This window comes from Contarinia nasturtii, unplaced genomic scaffold (genome assembly GCF_009176525.2).
Source record: "Contarinia nasturtii isolate CC-2019 unplaced genomic scaffold, AAFC_CNas_1.1 Cnas_scaffold_1371, whole genome shotgun sequence".
NCBI lineage: Eukaryota > Metazoa > Arthropoda > Insecta > Diptera > Cecidomyiidae > Contarinia > Contarinia nasturtii.
Genome location: NW_022198708.1, coordinates 4,228,598 through 4,248,520, shown reverse-complemented (window position 1 = coordinate 4,248,520; position 19,923 = coordinate 4,228,598). Strand labels below are relative to the sequence as shown.

Sequence of the window (19,923 nt, the reverse complement as noted above, 5' to 3'; positions counted from 1 at the left end):
GTGGTCTGGAGGAGAATTGTTTCGCTCAATTTAATTGAACTTATCGAAGTGCTGAAACGGAATTCTCCAAAACAAATGAATTTCATTTTAAAATTTGACATTTATTTCTATTATTTTTTAAAAATTAAAATTTCTAACTGTACATAAACAGTATTTTAGACTGTTTAGTACTATTAACAGAAGAGATAATACAAATAGGAAATGGGTTCTTGTTGAATTGTTTTCTATACATCATTATTAGATATCACATCATAAAAAATAGTATCATATATTGCATTTATTGCATTCCATTGTATATCCCTTTTCTCTCATTCAATTTCACTCCCTCTTTTTCCACAAATTTTTCACTCACTTCATTTAAAAGACAAATTTGACACCTTCGTTTGCTTATAAATCTTTTTTGCTTATCTAAAAAAAAAATGTTATCGACAATTTTCAATCAATTTGTGGCACAAAAAATTGGATACAGGTCTTATTGTTTTTCTTTTTCTCTTTTAAAAATTGTTTTGATTTCTCGTCTTTGTCTAAGTTTGAAGGTAACTGCAGTTTTAAATTCATTAATCATTATGCATCCCGGAAGAAGAAAAAAGAGAAAACCAAAGCCTGAGTGTAAAAACTTAACGATTATACGTAAATTTCTTTCTTTTCGTCTTCTTCTAGGCCTTTTTTGGTGAGTGTTGACGGTGCTGACGATGTAATTGGTTGATTACGTTTTGGCAGACTGGGTGACTCAGTTGATTTTGCTCCAAATGACATTTGCCGTGTTAGACGTGACGTCGTTTTATTCGATGCTATTGAATTGGTTCGATTTATTGAGCGCATTATATCCGAATCGGTGTCATTGAATTCGTTGCTTGCCTCGTGTCTATCATCCATTATCTCAGTGATTATGGGACCGGCATTGCTCACGGCTGGATGTGTATTTAAATTCGGAAGTGGCGGCGTTGAATGCGAAGGTAACATTGTTACTACTTTAATCATATTAGCTGTTGTGCCAACACTTTCGGAGGGCATAATGCGAGCTAACGTTGGGCTATTACTTATTGCTGAAAGGGATAAAAGAACGATTTTTTAAAAATATACGTACGTTATGTATTTTACAACCAATTCATGATAAAATTCATGTAATACTTACTATTTCTCCAATCGGCCAATGCATTTGTTGCTGGCGTTCCCGCCTGGAGGGTGCTATGCGCCGAATTTGAATCCGACTCTTTGATCGGAGATAAAAATAGAGTGACCGGCGTTGCATTTGTATTTTGTAAATTGGCCGGAATTAAAGCAACACCGGTAGCCACACTCATCGTTGGTGTTGTGCTCATATTTGCTGATGTTGACATTGTCTCACTTATCATTTCTACTGGCACTGAATTGAATCGATTATCTTTCTCATTAGTAGTCGATGTGGTTGCATCGGGCGTTGGAATGCGAGCTACAATTTTTCAATTGGAAAAAATAAACGAAAATTACTTTTTATTTAAAGTTATATTTTGTAATAATATTTAAAATTGATGAATTTTATATTTAAAAAAATCGAATAAATTTTTCGACAAAATTGATTGAAATGAAGAAACGTTTTATATAAAATCTTTCAAAAAGCCAAGAAATAATAAAATTAAATTGACTTCAGAGCGGTAAAGCATCGCGCTTTTTTCAGGTGTGGCATTTGGTAAATCATATGGTACAAGTGCGAACACTCACAAGTGGTCACACTTCTCCGGTGCCAATAACATATCTGATTGACTTCAATGTTCTTTTTAAGAAATTCGTTTGAAGAAAAAAGCTTGCTTTCATGCAAGAACAGAAGAAAACAGTCAATCTAATTTGATTGAGTTCAAAGAGCTTACGATGATGGTTTGGTTTTTAATCTTTCATTCGTTAAAATTGTTTACCTCGTTTCAGCATATTTTTAAGATTTCGACCCGATTTTCTCGGGAATTTGTCGTACATTTTCATTTTATTGTTAATTGACGGTCTAAGTTGTTGGCCAGGTAAATCATTGTCTGGACTTGAATAAACCGAATTGTGACGATTTCTCTTGAATGGATATCCGGAAGAGTAGGCCGTTGACGAGCTCCTCAATGATCCCATTCGTGTTATTTGTCTGCTAAACCAATTGGAACTTTTTCGTCGTTCAGCCATTGGTGTATCAACGCTCTCCTGCAAATAAATTCAAAATCATAATAAATGCCAAGCAAAATGCGTGTCTATAAATCATAACTTACATAATCAGCATACATATCATCAAAGTTTTGTCGTTTGCTTGGTATAATATTGGCATACATTGCATCAGCTTGTTTGACTTTATAGTTTTCGGCCGATCCCTTTGGTTCGTATCGGCGATAGTGTTCTGAAGCCACTGTGTATGGCAAATCAACTGGCACAACTTCTTCCCAATATTGATCTTTCAGCAATTCTGGATGCTCTTCGTGCATTTCATCAACAATCATGTATGATGCCTACGGGGCAGAATAGAAAAAAAGAGAGAAATGTTCAAAATGAGACACGTTTATTCAAAGTTGAAAAAAGTTCACAAGGCTTTTAATAATTAACATATGCAATTTAAATGAGCAAAGATTTAATTTTAGATTTTGTCAAATGATAAAATTAATTGAAATTCTATATGCGCTTTGTTTAAGAAGAACAACACTTGAGTATTCTCCAAAGGTTAATCCGATCATCGAAAGGAAGCAGGTGTATTTTTATAAAAAAAAGGCGGCACACATAAATCGATGCATTAAGAGTATGGCAATCATAGATCATTTAAATATGTTTTGTTTGTGCGAGTGCAAAAATTTAACATTTCCCCAATCATACATTCTAAAGAAACGGCTTAATTATAGGTCCGACCGACTATGTATTTATATGCGTGTGCGTTTGATTGTGTGCGCGTGCATTTGAACTAAACGACCTATTTCAAATTTCCATTGTATGGTGGGTCTCAACCAGTTTGTTATTTTTTGTTTTGTGTGTGTGTGTGTGTGTGCTTCTCATTTTGTTGTTGCACTTGTTCTAAGCTGCAAGCGCACACGAAAGAGATTGCAACGAAAATACAAGTGCTCGTGAAAACATCTACATTCAATTACATCGTGTTACGACCTTCTGCTAACGAAACAAATGACTAGATAAACTGCAACATTGTATTTTTTTGAACGTTTAATTGCCAATTTTACCAGGGCTGAAAATATTTTAAAAATGCTGATGTTAATTTTTGTGTTGTCTCGTTTGATTTTTTTTTGTTGTTGCTTCGTTTACCTTTTGACAGTACGGCCAAACACACAACACAATCTTTTTTTCATTTTGTTTGTACATTGTGCGGCCAAAGAAGTGCTGCATCGAATCAAAACTGTATTTGAAAATTCAATTAAGCTATGCGTTCGAACAAAGTATAGTGTGCAATGCGTTTACATTTTTGGAATGGATGATTAGCATATAGTTTGGGACACACATTGTTATTGCACATAGAACTGTGCACAAAAATGGCAAATTCCAACCAGACTAATTGGGAAAATGACTTAAAAAAAAAAAAAGGTCAGGTCATGAAAAATATAAATGTATTGAATGTACACAATGGGAAATGTGTATCCAAATTGTGCGGTAGCGAAAAAAAAACACCAAACAACAACATTCCAAACACTTAATTCGATTTCTTTATGCAAAGGTCAACACTTGTCCATGCACCAAATACATTTTTCAAATGTGTTATTCAAACACCGGAATAAATCACTTGTTTTCTATATGGAATTGATTGGGAAAACATACATTTTATTCGAAGACAATGATATTGATATGGCATTTTCCGTACATCAAACACTTTGTTAGGTCAAAGTGTCATCACAAGTAATTTGTAAATTGCTTTTTTTTACTTGGTACATGAGTTTGTAGGAATGATTAAAATCAAGTTATAAAGCAATTGATCAAGGGGCATATATTCGATTTTGACCGGATTCACCTTTTCAGTCTGGCAAATCATGAGATTTAAATTAATAAATTAAAGGAATGCTTGCGTTCATATTGAATTATACCAATTCATTTTCTGCGTAATACAAAGACAAAAATCAACTCACATATGATTGATTATTTCATAAAAGGAACCGGTCGACGATTGGTTTCAAGCCAAATTCAAGAGTCGAATAACAACAATAATTACATATATGTTGAAGGAGAAAAAAAACGAAATCTCTTGTGATGTTTGGCTCGAAAAAAAACTCTGGCATGAAGTGCTTTTTATCTCCACTCAATGTTAATTCTCATTTCGTTCAGACAGCACAATCATCCTCTTTGCTATTAACACCGTAACATGGTGTTATTAAAAGAGAAAAAATAATTAAATAACTTGTTCTCTCATTGACCGAGTTCATTGGAATCGACGCAGTCATTAGATTTGTGTAAAATCGTTAAATTTTTTCAATCCAACTTGGATGCTCAGTCTTGGCTGCATTTTGAGTAGATCAGAAGAGCAAAACTAAACAAACTCCAATAAATCCGTTTAAATGATGCAAATGTAAAAATAATGCGAAATTATTAATATTTATACAATATTTGCTACGTGTCTTGTGTGTTTGTTTTTGACACAATGAGATTTAAACAATTATTATTATGTACTGATAATCCGAAAGATGTATATCACATTTGTGATTTAAAAATATCACTGGTGCGACATAATGTGGGACCATTTCAAATGGTTTTGTGCAAAATTTACCGCGCGATGTGCTGTTTTGTTACACAAGAACACGTGCTATTTCCATTGAATTGAATTCAGATTTTGTGTTGTTGTCTTTCTTCTCTCCTCTTCTGGTTTTCTATTTGTTCAGTTCGTTATCATTTCACATTGGCGTAATGCGTCTGTAATTCGACGAATTGAATGAAAATAAATACGAGAGAAGATGTTGTAAAAAAAATATGTGTCACCCTTGGTGTCACCATACAGACTACAGACTCTTGGTGGAATAAAACTCTTCTTTCTCACACACTCATATTTACAATAAATATTTGCAAAAAGCATCAGCACCTCAATTTTTTTTTTTTCGTTCGTTGATTAAAATTCCATTGAAAATCGTGAAATTCAGAATTCAGTTTTGTTTTCAGCTAATGATCTCCCCAACTGGCCAAATAAACATAAATTGTAATTTGAAGTGATACATTTCGAACTTAATCACATTCACTTATCGGAGTGATTTTGAAATGTGAAAAGTAAACTGAAATTGATGATGGAAAACCCAGAAACACTACAATAAAACAAACAAAGCGAAACCTTGAGCGGTAAACACGAAAATCAGTCGCTTTGATTTAGTTTATGCACAAATCTTATTTCATATCTTAAAATGAACGGTGACTCAGATGAAATATTACATTTTCAAAAATACTCTATAATGGCGCATTGAATATTCGAACAATACAAAAGACATTACAGCAAAAAAAAAACCAACATGACAAACATGAGTAAAAAATTCACTTGAATCACGTTGAAAGTAGAACTTGAAAAAACAAACAAGTACACTTTTAAATCGAAATTGATTTCTACCATTCGCAACAGAATGATCTGTGTATAGCTGTTATTTGTTATCGAGTAAAAACCAAAACACAAAACATATGATAATTTGTTAAAACTAATGGAAGCGAGGAAAACACAAAGCATAGCAAAACTTTTGCGATTAATTCTATGCATACAAAATACGGGTGAAAATAGCATCAATATGAATAATGAGCAACACTCATCGCAAAATAAACACACAAATGTATCAGCAGTTGAGCGAAAAAAAACACTTTACAATAGCAACAATTAACTTCTGTTTTTTTTAAATACTAAATACATTTTCAGAATATAATATGGTGGAACACACACACAGAGAGAGAGAGGGAGAGAAAGGGAACGACATTTGTGTTGTGATTAAACAAGTATTTCAGTTTGGGCTGTAAGTTTTAACATCACGCTCTCTTCGTTATTAATTTAAAAAAATACTCATATAACATTTCTTGATCGACGCTCAACGATTATCATTCGATTTTTTTTATTGATTTATTGTGAAATCGTTTTTTTTTTCCTGATCTAACTTCATGTTCGATTTTATCGCAATTGATGTGAAATGCAACAGAAAATAAAATACTTAAAACCCGGCGCAATGAGATAGATATATGAGATACTGGCAAGATGACATGGTACAACATAGAAATATAAAAAAAACTTTAAACTCACGACACTTTCAAACAACTTTTTTTTTGTTGTTCACGGCTATGTACCACGCCATAAAATTTTAACATTCCTTACCTTTATATGACGATCAATCAACCAGTTTAATTCAATATCGTCATCGTCCTCTCCAAATGGATTGATCAAAACCTCAGCAACTTTCAGCCACCCAACATAAAAGCAAAACTATAACAGAAAAAAGATACATTCGAATTAGATGTATGAGAGAAAAAGAGCAAGAAAACATCGACAACAGCCGCAACAGGTACATTTAAGCATCAAAAAGTGGTTCATTACAATCTACGAAATCAATCAAAATCAAACGAAAATCTAATTATCCTTATGGCAATTACACAAGTTCATTGAAGTGGGTCCGAGCCAACTACTGCTGACTGGGACTTGATTTGCGGGCGGTTCCCTGTCGGTGTAGCAGTGTGTTTGCACATTCTTTTTTTTTTGTTCGTGGTATTTATCACTATTTTAAATGCCGCCTCAAAAATCAGTTTGTAAATAGTTTGTTTTAAATATACTCTAAATGCATATTTAATTAATGTTAAAGAAAAAAATGCATTTGCCGATCGGCTGTCAATTCCAAATGAAATTGATTATGACGCATATATATTTATATATTTTTCTCTTCATTGATCGATGCGATTTGATTTTATAAAGATACGAACGCATAAAATACATGTGTGAAATTGTTTACGCACTCTATACAGTGCACACTCAACTACCTTGATGAACTGCGTTAGATTGCCCACTGTTACTTTTGATCACTCGCTTCAAACTATAAACTAATTTACTTTTGATATGAATAAAATTAATTAACTCGCTAATCGATTCGATCGTGTGTATGTGTGTTAGTGCACGCAATTGACGACACGATTGCATCGGCCGTTTCAAATTCTGTTCTATTTTATTTGTATCGTATGCAACACGAGATGACGGCAACAGCAACGACAATAGATTCTCGGCCATTGCGATATCATCAATCATTCACTTTGTTCGAGTAATAAATGTTTTTGTATGGAAATACAGCTAATAAAATTAGCACTTATTCATTTATTTGACTTGATTATAGCTTCCGTCTTGTTGAATGACATCGATTTTTGTTGGCATTTCAATTTTTATTCTGTCTTTACGATTTTTTTTGCTTATAATAAAAAACAAAAATGATATCGGTCGTTGTTGTGCAAGTGAAAACCGGTGTTTCCGTTTTAATCGAAAAAATGCAACGGGTTATTGGTCTCATCCATCGAAATGACCTTCAGCACGTGTTGCATTGCTTTTTATTCAACTGTTAAGAACGTGCGATTGCATCGAAATAAGAAAAACAAACTGGTTTAAAACGATTTTTATTTCGGCAAAATTCCTATTCGAAAAAAATCGGTATCCAAAACAAAAATGAAAATGACACAGGGAGAGAAAAGAGTATAAAAAACTGTTTTTCGATTCTAATTACATGTATTGACGTATAATAATAATAACATGTAATCGCGACGAATGACTATCTTGCATTTTATCTTATGTGAAGAATTCTGTGTTTTTTTGTTGTTGTTGTTTTGTTTCATCTTTATCTGTTTTAGATTGTTTTGTGCTTGAAATTACATCAGCACTTCTCCAGCACGTTGAGTATGTGTGTTCTTCATTTCGAAGCGTCACATTGAATTTTACAATTGACTTGGCATAAAGTGACATATTGACAAACGAAAGTTCCAATTGAATGATTCGCATTCACTTTTGCGAATGTAAAACGAAGCGAAAATAAACCTGTAATTTCATTTCCTTCAAATGCTAAGAATTGTGCGAACAAATAAAATCGTCATGTGGAATCAATTCGTTTGCACATTCGGAAACGATGATGAGGATGAATTCATGATATTTTTTTTTTTTTTTTTGTTATTTTCGATCAAATCACATGAAAACGATTCGAATGGAAATATACCCAGGCGAATTAATAGAATTGATTTTTTTTATTGTTGCGCTGTCTGATACAAATGACTTTAAACAAAATGAGATACAGAGTGCATTTAAAAGGGACTTGAGAAATCAAAACAAATGTATCAATAGCATCATCAGCAGCGACAGCATAAGCACGTGTATATTTCTCGCTTCTTATAATTTGTTTGCTGCTGCTTAGACCAACAGATCTATTTTTTTCATTTATTCATTTGCCAAAAATCTTGAATAAGCTGTTTAAAAAGAAATTGAACGTCAATTATTTTTACTTGTGTCCAATTTGAGACATGCAACCGCCGATAGAGATAACACATTTTAAAAATCGAATAACACAAAAACAATCAGCATCATACACAATTCAAACTCGCTTTATTTATATTAGGCGAGAGTGTAGTTCGTGCTGTTATGATAACTGCTATTGTTGTTGTTATTTCAAATAAGTTTCGTTTCACTTGTGTCAGTCGCTTTTTATAGTAATCAATTAAGGATTTTACACGAAAAACAAAAGATTTTGTGTCATGTTTCATTGAAAATCAAAAGGCCGGATTTTCATCGAACATTTGATAGATACATGGTCGAACTAAATATGTAAAAAAAGATTTTTTCTTTGTTCATTTTAAAGCGATTATGTATGAAATGGAAAAACAAAAGCTTACCTGTAATGCTGTGAATAGTGGAAAATATAGATCAGGATCTTCATATTTTCCGGTTGGAACTGTACCGTCTGGTCTCGGTATCATTTGTCGTCCTAACAATGCGGCAAAAAAGTATGAGTACAATACCCAAGTGACAACCTAAATACATCCGAAGAAAATGTATCAAAATCAATGATCAATACGTTACGCTGGTACAGTCAATGACGTGTTTCAATCAAAACATACTTGTGTATAAACTAACGGTACACAAACTGTGTCATAGCCGATCAATGCACCCAATCGACGACGAATATCCGACAATTCGACTAAAAGTGTTTGTACAATATGATCGGATGCGATGATTTCTTGTTTACGCGCTCGATTTATGATGTTGGTCGCCCATACCAATGGCATCCAGTATTTTGACATTGGACTTTTACTGTCCATTATTTCGAAGATTTTCTTTTCACTTTCCAACATTAAACCAGCATCAACCAAATGTTGCCAGGTCGGAAAACGTCGTTTCACACGCAGCGATATTCTCATCAATGTTATTACGTAAGCCAATACTGAATATCGCATAATATTACGTCTCATTAATCGGCCAGTTTCATTCTGAAAACGTAAACAGATATAAAAACAAATCAAAACCAGCATTATACAGTACACACAGTGAGATCGTTAATTGATCGATCATGGTTAACCTCTGTGTTAAAAGTTAAATTACGCAGAGATAAAAAAAAAGCAATGTACAATTAAACTCACGTTTCCTGGAATGGCAGCACTTATAAATAAAGCTAGTGTATCAGGCCATGGCAGCAGTTTATACTGGTCCCACCACCGTTTGACTATCAGTGTAACGTAAAAACCCAGCACAAATGACATCGGTATACTTTCGGTTTGTGCACCGAAATACTGCCGGATTTTTTCAAATAATCTGAAATACCATGTGGTTGAAATGTTCTGTTTTTATTTTTTATTTTGTGTGTATTTATTTGCGAACATTTTTGAAAATGGTGGGAAAGAGGAAAATGCATGTGATCGACAACTAAACAACAAATGAAAATTCTCTTTGAGCTAGTTAAGTGTAGGTTTCAATTGAAAATTTTCACATTCTCTCGTTCGATAAAATGAGGCTTTGTTTTGTATTTTCGGTGTAATACACAAAAAAGGGACGTGACAAGTTTTTGAGGGACAAATTGCGCATGACTTTAACAAAATCCGAGGAGATTATGCAACACATTTACTCCACTATTATTTCGAATGCAATAATTGTAAACAACAATAAAAAAAAAGCACCGAAACATCATTGTGCACTTCTTTCTCGTGTGCATTCGACAGACAGTAAGGAAAGAAAACGAACAAAGATAGCAATGTGTGTAACTAAAAAGCTAATTGAATGATTCGAAAAATGTGGAAAGAAAAAAGTGACACAATGGAATGAAAAATTAAATGCCAACCACATTCATTGCTGAGGTGCAAATCATTTCGAAAATTACTCTTTTTTATATAAATGAATGACAATATCAAACACCAGAAAATCAAACAATTTTTGTTGTTGCATTGATACAAGATCACCTGAAAAGATTGATTCTAATCAGAAATTTGCTAATTCGTTGTCGCAGAGCATGTGAATTTTTCACATTACGATTCAAAACCATACTGCACTGATTCCGATTCGAAAAATTCAAGTGAAATGGAAACCTTGAAGAGATTTGCAATTGTGAATTCTTTTATGGTGTGCGCTTGTGTGTGTATTGGTGTGTGTGTGTTTGTGTGCAGACATAAATGTGCACAAATCACAATTTATTGTGTCACAGCTTGTTCTTAAAATTATGTGTTCTGTTTACGCAATAAAAACGTATATAAATTGTATAAGAAAATGGGGGAATAAAATGCATTGATATTGAAATTTGCACTTCCTTATGGCTCCGGCAAATGTTCATAATCAATACAATACCTAAAGTTAGTATAGAAGTACATCTGAAGCTTATCAAAAAACCTGCAAAAATTTTATAGAATATTTAAGTAAATTGCATGAAAAGAAGCTTAACAAATTTAATAAAACGTGCACTTGTGGATATTTTGTTTTTGTTTATTTGTAATTTGCCGACTAAATAGCAACAACAAAAACAATTGACGCCACAAGTTAAGAAATTCGGATTTCTATTTTAATGATGATGACGAAACTCTTTTTTATGGGAACAAAAGATTTCAATGCCCATCATTTGATTTTGAATTGAGACGCGCTGTGAAGAAATTCTCGCACAAGAACAACAAAAAAAACGTGATTTGAATCGAATTTTTTTATGTGCAATGGACGAATTTTATTATTAAGCACTCAGCGCTTAATTGTCGTTTTTAATGAACGTTCTTATCACTTTCATTTCATTGAAATGTGAGCCGTTGTTTTCGTTGTCGGCATTTCGCAAAAGCCTCATTTCTGTGTTTGTTTGTTTTCATATATATTCTCATTGTGGTCGATTGTGTTGAGCAAAAGAATTGAATTAACAAACTTTGCTATTATCACAATTTTATCATCAACATGATCATCGAATCGAATTGAGCATTCACTCATTTAAGAAATAATATCGGTTGTGTGTTTGTTTCTTCACTTTCTCTAAATATTTACAAAATATCAATATCGAAAAGAAACAACAGCAGAAAAGTTGGCGTTGAAATGAGTTCAAATCGAGACCAATAGCCTAGCATAGCTTACCTTTTGTATTCGTCATTTAAAACATATCGGTACGTGACATTAATTGCATAATATAATGCTAAGTATGCTAATAATTCACGCCATATTAGTTTATACAGACTGCCTCGCCACCTGTGCAAAGAGCAAAAGAGATGAAAGTAGTTAAATAAATTCGCAAAATTCTAGTAAAATATCGTCATTGCAAATGCTCAATAAAAATGATGCGGAAAATATTGAAATTGATTGTAATTCCCTAATAATAGAATGAATAAATAATATAATCAAATTCAAGATGCATTCGTTGTTTTTTGCAATATTGAATTGCGTGTTCGTTGCAATTTATGTATTTGCCGCCAAAATCACCTTTTGTGTTAAAAACACAACGACAACAACTGGTAAATTAAGTCATTAGTATCATTATTATCATCGCACATGCCAAAATCGAAGATGATGAACAGCGCAGTGAATGAAAAAAACTCACACACATTGACAATGTGTGAACATAACAATGACTCAATTTATTTGGAATTGCATGACCATAAATGCATGCGAAATCAATGCGCTGAGCAAAAAAAAAACAACAGCAACATATAATCCATATGAAAATCAAGGGGGAAAGAGAGAAAAAAATGTGATGTTGAAAATCTGGAGCCGCGGGCGAGGAGACGGGTAACGTACATGTATTTGTGTTGTAGTCACGAAAATTACATTATAATTGAATTATGTACAATTTTGATGCAAGTGAATGAATCAAGAAATAAACAGTCAAATATTATCGAAATAAATTGGGCTTGACAAAGCGTTTACTTTATCACTTGATGCCACATGAAATCTGGTTGGTGTTTAGTTATTCTTTTTTTTTATACACTTGATGCATGTGTTGGTATGTTTGTTTTGTGTTTTTATTTATCTTCAAGCATCGAATACGGGTTAAACGAACGGCCTATATTTCCAAGCGATAGACATGGTGTCATTATACACCATGCTGGTTACAATCAACATTCTTTTATGCTCATTTAATTGTGAGCACTGCTTTTGTTTTGAGTGTCATAAATATTGCAGTAAATGATAAAATGCACAAAAACGGCCTTGAAACTCCATCAAACTTGTAGTCGAAAGAGTTGAAATAGAGAAGGTGAGATAGAGCGAACGAAAAAAAAATGCCGATTTATTTCGACATTTCTAACATGGGATTTTTTCCATTTCGAGCTATTCGCCCCATTATCGAAATGGCAATAAACTTTGCAAACGAAACCAAGGAAGGAAAGAGAAAATATTGAAGCTTTCGGTTTTGTTTTGTGTGTCATTTCACCCAATTCATCAGTTTACCTTGCTCTCTATCTATTTTTATTTGGATGTTGGTTTTTTCGCACATAAATTTGGATGCCATTAATGTTTGCCTTCTCATCTATTTTCAGTTCGACACTTATAATTGAATCATTTTTTTTGGGGCCAATAGACATGTGTGCAGAGTAGATCACATTTTACCGTTGATGCACGGTAACGGCAATGAAGTTATCAGACCATGTCGACCGGAACTATTTAGTGTACGATATTGGTATGGCTCCAATTTCATTTCATAGGTCAAGTGAATTCGTTGACTCGCCAACAATATCAAAAAATCAATTGATTCACCTCGTATTAATGTAATACAGTGACATTTTTATGTTGTTGATTTTTTTTTTAATACACGCAGACAGCATGGTTTCAACGCATTAATTTCGATGTTGCAAAGTCAAAGAAAAATAAATAAAGAAGATGAGAAGAATGGCGTCAGATGATTCATCGGCTGATATTTTTTTTTAAATGTCGCTTTAAAATGATTTATATCCATGCTGTGGTATGCGCAGACGTTTTGCTTAATAACCGATCTAATCGATGGCGACGAACCTGTTAGATATGTGACTCCATACAAATCAATGGTGTTCATTCAACAAAATGGGTTTAACATTAATTTGCTATTTTCGAACCGGTTTCAGGATATATTACATACTAGAAGCGTACAACAAAAAGCAAAATTGGTTCGAACGAATACCGAATGGTTTAAATTCTTTTCATTTCGAACCAAACCGGCCGAAATGAATGGCTGAAAACATATCACTCGGAATTCGAAATAGAGGAATTCATAGCATACATTTTTGTTTCAAATAAAAAGGGTACATAAGCATTTCAATGTGATCATATGAACTTGATTGCTGCTTAAAATGCATCGTTGTCACAATGTGAATTTAAAATATACCTGCCTTACAATCAACGATCGTTCAAATTAAATTGAACACTAAACACGTATACATTGACCGTTTGATCGATTGTACTTGTGTATACGGTTGGTGTGCGAAGAACGACCAAACAAACCATTCACATCCAATCTAATTTCGAAGAAAACTACTCAACATGTTTGAAGTTTATTGGTAATTTCTGTTGTTGCAATCCATGAATTGTGATAAAAAAAAATTGACAACAACGACGCTGCAAAATGACAACAACCAACAAATGCGTTGATAATAAAAGTCACGTTTTGGCATTATAATTTTTAGTAGCCACAGCCTTGACGCAATTGATATGCTTCGAACATACGGTAGAGAGCATTTAATATGTTATGATGGCCATCGATTTGTTTCGTATTTTATTTGCAATGGCGCCTTAAGCTGTATTATAAATATAAACGGTGATTTTTTTTTTGTTTCGTTATTTGTTCGCTTACATGCGTACCAATTTATTTTTATCAGTCGAACTGAATTGATGATGTGAAATTTTTTTTTTATTGTGCTTGCAATCATTCGCTTCGTTAATATCGAAATGGAAAAATATTTTTAAAAAAATACAACAGAGCAAAGAAAAATTCAATATCACTCATCTCATTACGAGCATTTTCTACGTCAATCCCAATGAAATCTACACACATACACAACAATCAAATATAAAGTTTGCATTGATGTGAACTCGTTCCGTGAAGTGATTTACGGCAAAGATAAATGGATAACAATTGGTGTATACATCGAACATCCGATAGTACACTAATTTCAATAGTTTTTCGATTTTAATGCCACAATTGTGACGAGACGATACAATCAATTATATTTTTACTTTGTCAACTGCATATCATTAGAGATGTGCGTAGCCTATGGCCTCTAGTATTCACTTGTTTGAGAGTGCGCCCGCTCGTAAACACACAAATAACAAATATCCAATAAATAAAGCCAACCACACCGATTTCAATGCACACCGTGCTCAGAATGTATCGTATGGCAGAAAGTATATGACAAAATAATGTTAACTAAACAGTGTTATCATTTCAATGTTAACTAAACATGCTTTGTTTACTTTACCATATATCCGTTTCATTTGCTCAGTTCATCGCTGTTTGTTGTCTCTTTTGTCATTTATCTTTTGTTTTTCTCTCATTGAATTTGAAATGTAATAAAAAAAAGAACAAATTCATCGACACACCGTAGAAAACATCTGATTTTGTTCGATTTATTGTTTTTGTTACCTCAGCGCTCAGGCCATTATCGCGCAATGGATGCATTTCACTGTTTGAGCATATGGTTATTTTGAAACGAATTTTATCTTATTTTGTTTTTCAGTTTTGTCACACTCTTCTTTCTACAAATTACCAGCTCTCGTACCATTTAGCAATCGTACGAAAAATTCCATCGTTTCAGAATAGAAAATAAACAGATTGATTTCTCCTTTTCAACAGAAGTGTGTCGATGTGCAAATATATTCGAATTAGATTAGAAAACAAAAAACATTGTTTATTTTTGCACATCTATAGACATCGGATTTCTCCATTGATTTTCGTTCGTTGTTTCAATTACTTTTTTAAAATTATTTATGAAAGGAATAAAAAATACTTACTTCCATAGAATTTTCCAAAAACATCCAAAACTACTTCCATTTGGCACTTCTCCAGCATATGACACAGTCATTGTTTGATATGTGTGTGTGTTCTTTTAACTATAATTATTAACTATTTTGGAATGAATTTTTTTTTTGTGATCACACTTGAACTTTTGGCTGTTTCGTTTTCGCTTGTTGCGCGCTGTTGAATTTAAAACTATTTGTTTTATCTTATTGTTGATGAATTGCAATTTCCTTGTTGAATTTTTGAATCAATCGATTTTGTTTGTCTCTCTGTTTTTATCACTGTATTTTACTTTTTAATGAGAAAAAAATCATGATGATTAGATGAATTCGAAGTAATCGATGAAAAGAAAATGAAAAGTTCTATCGAAGAGCAAGCCAAAAGAAGGGAAGTTAATTGAATAAAATTTGAAAAATTTAAGGGAGGAACTCAAAAAAGAGAATCATTTTCGGCTCGAAAAAATAGTAAAGACCATACATTTCAAAATAAACTCTGTCTAGTGTAAACTTTGTGTGAGATCCATTTTCAGAAGGCGTGTTAACCTCGACAATGGCACGTGCAATTGTATTGGGGCTGTCGGATTTTGGTCCTCTCTGAGACTTCATTCGTTCAATGCCATAAATTGACATTTTTGTGGATTTTCACTTAAAAACTCAAATTGTTATGGATACAGATACACTGCAAAGAAAAGTGTTATTTTCCAATTATGGTGTATCTCTGCGGTGTTTCTATATCCATAATTTGAGCTTTGGAGTGAAAATCCACGGAAATGTCAAATTATGGCATTGGACAAAAAAGTTCCAGAGAAAAATCAAAATAATTTGATCGGTGCATTGATACATTTTTTAACGATGCATTCCGTTGAACAAATAATGATAACATAATAATAACTTTAATCAAATTAAATCCTGACAATTCATTGCCATTGTGGTTACTTGGTTTTAGATTTTTTTTATGTAATTCGATCTTAGAACCTTTTAATTCTGTATCGTTTGTGGTTTATAGTAGATATTTCGCTCGCTTGCTTTATCTCTCTATGTGTGTGTGTGTGTGTTTATATATCCCGCAATTAATTTTGCCATTCGATTTGGTTGTCAATGAAGCAGAGTAAGAACAAGTTTAATGGATTAAGAATCATGCCGAATAACTTTTCAAAACAGAAAGCAAACGCGAGCAAAAAAAATGCGACAGAAGCTAAGTTGTAGAAACAGCTAGAAACAAAATCATTCTCGTCAATAATAAATCATCCGCGACCAAATCGAATTTGCTTATCGCTATTTCTCTCTCACCTTGTGTGAAACAGTAAATTAAAAAAATGGTTTTGTCTGGCACGATAAACCGAGAGAATGAAAAAAAAAAACACACACAAGTTTTGCCAACAGCACGAACTTTAAAGTGCAACGTGATAACATTCGATTCTTTGGAGCTGGAAAGCAGAAAGTGACAGAGAAAAGAATACAAAGCAAATACGACAAAAAAGCTATGCATTTATAATTGCTGTTGTATGAGATTCTCGATATATACATTTTTGTTTCCATTTGATCTAAGCACATATCTCAAAAAATCAAATAACATTTATAGTCAACGAATTGCTATTCGAAAATATAAATGTCAGGTGATTTCAATTTAAATGCTTTTCGCGTTTGTCTTCGTTTTGGCAATTTTATTTTGTTTTTCGTCTTTTATGTTCAATATTTCTTTTTTTTTTTTTCGTTCGATTTTGATATGTCTTTTATTTGTGTGTGTATGTTTGTGTTTTCTCTTGCGCTTCGTGTTTATGTAAATATCGTTCGGGTGCAACTTCAGCATAAATCATATTTACATTATTTCGTGCTGATTTATTGTCCACACAATTGAAATGTGAGAGGAATGATATTTCGTTGTTGCTAGCTGATTCTTTTTGTGAATGAGTGACTCGCAAACTAAAATGGAGTGAATCCAGAATGAATTGAAAATGCAGTAAATCAGAGATTGAAAGAGAAAAAGAAAGTTTTTGTGTGAGTTTTTTTTTGTGAGGAGAATTATTTTTGTTGTGTTGGCTAATTATTGCGATTTGTCGTGTGCCAAAAAAGTGGCGTTGGCACATGTTTGTTTGTTATTTATTATCTTTCAAAAAGATGAAGCAAAAAAAAAGAGAAGCAAATTTTTTCTGACCAAGAATGCAATGTCAACGCATATTGTGTGCGTAAAGTTGATGTTGTTTTCTCCCTTAAAGAAATATGTGCAATTTATTATTTTTAAATATATCTTATATTCTCATCGTCATTGTTTTTGAATTTATTCATATTTCTTGTTAAATATAACCATTTATTTATAAATATTGAACATATTTTGCTTTTCGTTGATTTGTTTCATTTGCAATTGCAGTCATGTGCAATTTTGTACGATGCATTAAAAGAGTAATCGGGTGTGCGCAAATGCGCGCAAAAATACACTCACACACAGTAAATACGCATAAAAGCACACACACCCGGTATCAACACTTTTGAGTATAGTACCTGTAGTAGGCTATTGATCGAATGTTTTGTACCTGTTATTTATTGACCGAGCTATTTATAAGCAATATTTTAATATTGGCTTTTTCTCCCGTTTTTCACTGTTTTACGTGCTTTTCCTCCAAACACAAAACAAAGGGAACCTTATGTTGTTGCTTTTATTTTATACATATCACACAATATACAATGACGATGTGATTGATTGAGCGAAAGAGTAACTACTATCAAAACTTTGTTTAGCACTTTTTCATTTTGCATACTCTTTTGAGTGTGTTCAGAGCCTCTTTCCCTCTCTCTCTCTCTCTCCCTCCCTTTCTAGTGTTCGTCTTCAAAGTGCAGTGCGATAATAATGAATAATTGTTTGTGTATTTTTTCGATTTAAATTCATCCTTGAATTTCAACACGATGCAATGTAAGCATTCAATAGCGTCAATTGATTGAACTTGATATTGATTGTTAAGATCGTTGAATGGTTTTTCCGTTACGTTTTTTTTTATTTATCGCATCATTATTTGACCATAAATCACCCACTTCTTCAACATTTAGTACACCACACATTCGCCGCAAACACCATACAATGTAGAATGCCGAGGATAATACTCGCATAAAATTCGACACACTTGGAAATGTGCACAGTTCCAAAACTCACCAAAATTGCACTAAAATTAACGCGGAAATTTGATACTGCGTACTGTTTTATTCACTGTTATTGATTTGACTCATGCTCTATGTCTGCATCAATATCTCGACTAATTTTCAAATGGCACACAATTATGTAATGATCAACCACTTCCGATACTGCACAGAAAAAAAAAACGTATATAATAAAACGACGGCAGCGTGACGGCTGCGGTGGCAACGGCAACGATCGTTATAAAATGGCCATTATTTAAATTGCATTGGCGTAAATCGGATGAATTGCTTTTAAATCATCACACTTTTATAAACTGAGAAGTTATCCGCAAAAATGGCAAAAAATACAAAATTTCTTCTTTGTTTATGCTGCTCAAAGCACTAAGACTAATCGCTTCAGTTAGAAATTCGTCAAACAACCGATTCTATTGCGAATAGCAAAAATATCGAAATTTAAATAACTTTTTTGCTCTTTATTATCACATTCAAATCGCATAAAAATCCAAAACACTCCGCTACAAAACACTTGCTAACGAGCAAAACATCGTCAACATTTTAAAATGCGCAAACATTTTTCCATCTGAATTAATTTAAAACTTCAATTTTATGTTTTGCGGAATATTTTTCTACCAAACGATTCATTAGCATTTACTTAATTTCTATGTAATTTATTTTTGTCTCAAAGTTATGTGCGTATAAATTTCAAAAAAAAAATTGATAACAACGATTACAGAAATATTGGTATTTTTGACAATGGAATATAGCGGTAAATGATTTTACATTTAATTTCGATGCACTTTATTGAAGAATTCAAACGAAATGGCCAAAAAATTGTTTTCTCGAAACCGTTTCGTTTAAAGTTAAATTTTAAACCCGTCGCGTCAGATAAAATTTGTGATTTCGAAAAGAGAGAAAGAAAAACTAAACAAAAAAAAATATGATCATTTAAGCACCGTTTTGGTTGGTGTTGCCGTCGTCGTTACGAAGACAGAATCATCAATACTAGTTGCAAAACAGCTTTCCGATAATCATTAAACCTGATGTATTTTTTGAACTGTTTATGATCGGTGTAAGTATGTGTGCATGTTTGTGTACGATCTGTGTGTTTGCTACAAAAATATTGTGATTGTATTTTTTTTCTGCTTCTCTTGTTGTCGTGTCTATCTCTTCTCTCGTCGATTTCCATTTTATTTTTCTCTTTCTCTCTCGCTTCAGCCGCAGTCCTTCTTTGTCGTGTACGTATTTACGTTAATCCAACTGTGCGGCATGGTGTTTGTATCATGGTTTATGTGCAGTTGATTTCGATCACATATGTTGATACTGTGCATGTACAATATATGAGTATTTGTAATATAGGTGCTACTGGCAATTCTGCTGTTTCGTTTCAGGTGTTTCATGTGATCGTGCTTATTTGAATTTTACATCCCACCACAAAAGTCTGCGCG

General features: G+C 32.9%; 1 protein-coding gene across 9 annotated transcripts; it reads right to left on the bottom strand.

The window, feature by feature from the left end:
* Positions 1-152: 152 nt before the first annotated feature.
* LOC116345710 (bestrophin-1) lies at positions 153-19,468 on the bottom strand. 9 transcript variants are annotated; one of them, XM_031775334.1, is made up of 13 exons: positions 19,259-19,468; positions 17,881-18,643; positions 15,344-15,641; positions 11,504-11,614; positions 10,745-10,786; positions 9,550-9,721; positions 9,031-9,399; positions 8,806-8,943; positions 6,269-6,376; positions 2,226-2,459; positions 1,893-2,160; positions 1,136-1,432; positions 153-1,046 (listed from the first exon to the last, which is right to left on the bottom strand). In XM_031775334.1, exons 3-13 carry the CDS (start codon positions 15,412-15,414, stop codon positions 625-627), a joined length of 2,232 nt encoding a protein of 743 aa, XP_031631194.1. In that variant the 5' UTR covers positions 15,415-15,641; positions 17,881-18,643; positions 19,259-19,468; the 3' UTR covers positions 153-624. The 9 variants fall into 9 exon arrangements, with proteins under 9 accessions (XP_031631194.1, XP_031631196.1, XP_031631193.1 ...); XM_031775336.1 differs by having other exon boundaries at positions 18,377-18,643; XM_031775333.1 differs by having other exon boundaries at positions 18,495-18,643.
* Positions 19,469-19,923: the final 455 nt, after the last annotated feature.